Source organism: Octopus bimaculoides, chromosome 4 (assembly GCF_001194135.2).
Source record: "Octopus bimaculoides isolate UCB-OBI-ISO-001 chromosome 4, ASM119413v2, whole genome shotgun sequence".
NCBI lineage: Eukaryota > Metazoa > Mollusca > Cephalopoda > Octopoda > Octopodidae > Octopus > Octopus bimaculoides.
Window position 1 is genome coordinate 88,606,021 of NC_068984.1, and position 5,805 is coordinate 88,611,825.

The following is a 5,805-nucleotide window of genomic DNA, read 5'->3' on the forward strand; positions in this document are numbered from 1 at the left end:
ATATATACGACGGGCTTCTTTCAGCTTCCGTCTACAAGAACCACTCACAAGGTTTTGATCGGTCCGAAGCTTGAGTAGAAGACACTTGCCTAAGGTACCACGCAGTGGGATTGAACCTGGAATCATGTGGTTGGGAAGTAAGCTTCTTACCACACAGCCACGTCTTCTTTCTTTCTTTTCGTATCGCATTTTAAAAGATAATAACAAACGTTCAAAGCTAAATACGATGAAAAATAGAAATGTTCTAAAATGCTATTATATGATGGGGGTCTTTCTATCATCTGCAGACGCAGCTATCTTTAAAACAGATACTAGCTTAACTGAAGAACACTGATGATTTGAAAGACCGTAAAAAAAAAAACTTCCGTTAGAACAAAAGGGTTAGGTCTTTAGATTAAATGTAAGCAAAACATGACAACATTAGAAAAGAAATACATTTAATATAAAACGTCACGATATGTACATCATTTATATAATTAATATATTTAGGGTATGAGACTTATTGGCACAGTCATTTTGGGGCCACTTATTAGGCGTCGCTGATTCGATACTGACTTATTTGATATCAGACGTTTCAATGTTTCTCTCTGTTTATGCGTATGAGCATATTTTCCTATGCGTATGAGAAGAGGGGAAAGTGTTAATATCAATCATATTCCGTTAATAAATTGTGATGTCTCTGTTACTCTCCTCTTCTCTCACTCTTTCTATTTGTATAGTTCTGTGCGCGCACGCGTATGTATGATTGCCTTCAGCGCTAAAAAGTGCTGTCACCAAAACAGGTTCAATGTCCAGTCAGCCCAATAGCTCGTTCCGTATAATTCAAATGATTATTTTAAGATTTATTTCGACAACATGATGAGTAAATACAGTCGTGATATGAACAAAGATTTTGAAGTCATGCATACTAAGGCGTTTATTTGTATAAGCGTAATCTACTCACTGAATCTACCATGATTACATGCAGACAATTTTATAACCCTTACATATCTATGCTCTATATGGAATAAAGTCTCTTAGTTAATTCTGCTTTTATTGTTGTTGCCATTAAACTGAAGTGACTGCTTCGTGATTAATAAAATATTTCTTAGATTTTTTCTTTTTTTGCCAAAGAAAATTGGCTTCATTGCCAGCACGTATTTGCCGAAGAGGCCAAAACACACACGGTAGTAATAAAATAATCTTGAAAAAAATAACAGTAAGTGGAAGTATACTGGAAATAAAAGTAAAAGATCGAAACAAAACGAATGGTTTTGTCAAAGTAATCCACCAAGGAGCCCCGTATATTAGAACGTGTGCAATACCAGCAGCTAAAGTAAAGTAGCCGAGGTAAGATTGTATTAGAGCGAACTCGTGCCAATTCAAACGTTCTAATATGGAAGGTATCGTAGAAACAGCTAAAATGGCCATAGATAAATATGTGACAACACCGGCCAATAACATAATTTCGCCATGCTTGTAAAATGAATAGCGGTCAGGAACTTTAACAGTAATATTTCCTTCTAAGTCATATTCTTTGTATTTCGCAACTACGAAAAAATTGTGAGGATTACCGGAAGCCAATATCAGAACTGATATAATCATATGAAATGTGGCGAAGAAAAATGCCCACAGACCTATTTGTTTTCGTGATTTCAACCAGCGATCTAACCAGTTAGGAAATCGTTTTATTTTGTTACCGTAATAGAGCTGGAAAAATGCCGCCAGCTCTCCCGGTAGATAGCAACAAGCTAGGAGGAAAATGGCTGTGGTACAAACTGCTGGGTTGAAACGTCTCAGTGGGAAAGAACTCCAGTCCATTGTTTCTCTCATAAACATTCTAGCAATCGACCATAGTGTAAATAGCAAAAACGTTACCCACGCAAAAATTGTTGGCGCAATCCATTCAGGAAATATTTTAGCAACACTATGTTCAATATCACGAGCAGAACGCAGCATACCTCTGTCAATGGGTGTGAAACCAATATTTCGAGTTAACTGCATCACTTTTGTTTTAGCTTCAACATCATCACTACAAATAAAAACGTTTTTACTACCACCAAAACTTTCCGACAGGAGGGCCCAAGATGACAGAACATTAAATCCCTTCACGACGCGTGCATCCGTGTATTCACACAATTGTTCAGCATTAGATATTTCTTTATCTATGGTGTCATTTGAAACCTCAACTACTACTTTTCCTCTCAGTTGTTTCTTAAACTGAGACAATGTTGAATAGTGAAGCGGTCGAATGGCAACAATAACCATATCAGAATGTTTTATACAACTATCAATATCAACGACCTCTATATCTGAGAAATAGCTGTCAATGACTTCTAAGGAACGATTTGAAGGATCTCGACTTCCCATGATCACATCATAGTTGCACTTGAAAGCTCTCAAAGCGAATGCTCGAGCAAAATCTCCTGTGCCAAGAATGCTTATTTTCTTAGAATCCATATTTCAGCTGGAAGTTGAGTAAGAAAGAGTTATCTGAAAGAAAAAAAGAAAAAAACGGTAAACAAATTAGATGTAGTACTACACATGCGATAGAGTTGTAAGAGCTCGTTTATTAGATTTATAGCCAAGAATCGAAACCTTAACCTAGATTTCCCTGCGAGATCTTTGCTTTTCTTTCGGCGTTAATACTGGGAAATTTATGAGGCCACCTGTCAAACTTATATCGATTCCTTTGTCTGAGTTAGAATTCTACGGTCATTTGGAGGTTTGAGAGATAAGATATATATATACTCTTTTTCTTTTACTCTTTTACTCTTTTACTTGTTTCAGTCATTTGACTGCGGCCATGCTGGAGCACCGCCTTTAGTCGAGCAAATCGACCCCAGGACTTATTCTTTGTAAGCCTAGTACTTATTCTATCAGGGTCTTTAGCCGAACCGCTAAGTTACGGGGACGTAAACACACCAGCGTCGGTTGTCAAGCGATGTTGGGGGGACACAGACACAAACATATACACACACATACATATATATATATATATATATATATATATATATATATACATATATACGACGGACTTCTTTCAGTTTCCGTCTACCAAATTCACTCACAAGGCTTTGGTCGGCCCGAGGCTATAGTAGAAGACACTTGCCCAAGGTGCCACGCAGTGGGAATGAACCCGAAACCATGTGGTTGGAAAGCAAGCTACTTACCACACAGCCACTCCTATATATATATGTATATATTCCTTTGTTCACGAACATACATTCAGTTTTTCCCCATAAATATAAATAGGAACTCTGAGAGAACATCAGCGGTCAGTTTTCCTTCGCTTCCACACGCTGTATGACTTCTCTTTATTGCGAGCAGATTTTCGTACAAGACACGATCAATCATTGTTGTCATTCACCTTGTACTGCTGAACTGCCGACTACTACAGCCTTTGTTACATTTGGTGAACCCGGCGTGATTCGAACCTCCTCTTTCATTTTCCCGTTGCTATCGTCATCTTCACATCTTCTAAACAAGTGGATAAGACATTGAAATTGCTCAGAGTTCGTGATTTAAAATCCACTTGAAGCGTTTTGTTCTCTTTCTTAGCAAAATAGTTTATTTAATGCTTATTCTATACCTCCGTTTACTTTAGCTGTGAGGAAACATTCAGTAAGATTTATGAAGTATCGATACAGACGTCTGATCACTAATGATCAGATAAATCAATTATTTAATGCATTACTTACTATTATATTTATCAGTTTTATGTGAGTTCCAACGGCACCATCGAATGCATTTCCATGTTTCACAAATGTATGCGGCATTGTCAATTTTTGGAGATGAAACAGATGTGTTTGAACGCTACGTCAACTTAGCATTGTTGTAGGATTTCTTTTGTTGTGCTTGGTGTTATTTTAGTGTTTCGTATGTTGTGTAGAGTTGAGTAGTGTTCGTGATTTCTATGTGGTGTGTGAGTTGTATGATAATGTTGGATGTTGATTGCGTAGACTTTGTGCCGTGTGAGTTGCATGATGTTGGGTGGAAACTGTATTTTAGTGTGATTTGTTCGTGCTATAGAATCGGGTGTCAGTTATATAAGAGTATGTGTTGTCAGTCCATTGGGTGGTTCTGTTTAGAGTATGTACAGAGTGAACTGTGTTTTGTGTATATCTTTTTTGAACGCGCGTGGCTTAGTGGTTAGCGTATTCGGCTTACGACCGTAAAGTTGCGAATTCGGTTCCCGGCGGTACGTTGGGTCCTTAAGCAAGACACTTTATTTCTTGTTACTCTAGTTCATTCAGCTGGCAAAAATATATGTAAGCCAAATGGCCAGCCTTGTCACGTTCTGCGCCACGTTAAATCTCCTTGAGAACTACGTTAAGGGTATGTGTGTCTGTGGAGCACTCAGCCACTTGCACGTTAATTCCACGAATAGGCTATTCCGTTGGTCGGGTCGACTGGTCGGATCAATACACGTCGTCGTCGTACCCGACGGAGTGCCAGTTTTTGATATCTGCTGTATACCTCATATGTATAAAGGCTACGGGTACGTATTCTACAATAGTCACAACTCTAAATATTGAATTAACATCTAGTAGGTAAGTCTCACTAATTCTACAGTTCCATGATCGGTATTGATCAGATACTCGTCTAATTACTTAAAGCAACGTGAGAATCAATACGTTGTCATCCAGTTTGGTAGGATAGTAACCAAATATCCCTAAAATCACACCCCGGCGTCCTAAAAGTGGTAAAGACACATTAGGTAGTATAATTGCAGGTACATTTGATTGGAGGACTTCAGACTCAGGACTGGTCTGGTGTTAAAAAATAACAACACAGTTTAAATTTTAAAAGTATACTGAAATATTTTACATGAATTATCTCGTTTGAATATGTTGTCTTCCAATTGATTTTACTGAATATAGCCAATGCATATATTCTATCTATCTTTATATTATTTTATATTATTTTACTACTGTCAGCCAATTGGCTTTGGCCATGTTGATATAGTGCCACAAATCCTAAGACTTCTAATTCTTCAGATCTTTAATTTAAATTTAATAAACTGTAAGGCTTTCGAGAAGCCTTTACACGCTCGCTTGTTCGGTTAAAAATAGCAGCGAAATCACTCACGAACTTGTATTACATAATGTAGTCCAGACCCTCTGCCGGGTGTAAAAGATGAGGAGGTCAAGGCCAGAACAACATCTATTATGGGTCTGCGTATCAAACAATGATATGAGGTTGTAAAAAAAAAAAAGGAGGTGGAGTAGAAGATGAAGAGGAGGACACGAGAGTGGGAGAAGAAGAAAAAAAACTTGTATATTATATAATATTGATTTCAAATTATGATACAAGGTCAGCAATTTCGGAGGCAGGAGTTAGTCGATTACGCCGACACCATTGCTTGATTGATATCTATTTTAACGATCCCAAAGGGATGAACATCAAGTTCGACCTCAGTGGAATTTGGATTGAGAATGTAAAGACTGATGAAATTCCGCCAAGCAGTTCACTCGGCGCTGCTAACGATTCTGCCAGCTCGCCGCCTTTGTATATTATGTAATACTGATTTCTAACATAGGTATATGGCCTCAAGTTTTGTAGGGGGGAAAAGTTGAATATAATCAACTCCATTTCCTAATTAATCCTTATTTTACCAACCTCAGAACGATCAAAAGCAAAGATAACTTAGGCAGGATTCGGAATTAGAATGTGAAGAGGCCTCTGACAACTCTGTCAGCGTTCTCTCTTTCTCTTTCTCTCTATCTATCTATCTATTTATCTACGTATACATACATACATACATACATACATACATACATACATACATACATACATACATACATACATACATACATACATACA

General features: G+C 37.6%; 1 protein-coding gene across 2 annotated transcripts in view; it reads right to left on the minus strand.

Annotated features, from left to right (window-relative positions):
- Positions 1-420: 420 nt before the first annotated feature.
- The window catches only part of LOC106869442 (metalloreductase STEAP2), a 9,239-nt gene continuing 3,854 nt past the window's right edge, over positions 421-5,805 (minus strand). Inside the window, exons 1-2 of one of the 2 annotated variants that reach the window (XM_052967225.1) lie at positions 3,681-4,074; positions 421-2,472 (exon numbers count right to left, since the gene is read on the minus strand). In XM_052967225.1, coding sequence (XP_052823185.1) covers positions 1,048-2,439 — 1,392 coding nt within the window. In that variant the 5' untranslated portion in view covers positions 2,440-2,472; positions 3,681-4,074 and the 3' untranslated portion in view covers positions 421-1,047. Of the gene's footprint in view, positions 2,473-3,680; positions 4,075-5,805 lie in introns of those variants that run through there. The other variant, XM_014915191.2, reaches the window with a different exon arrangement.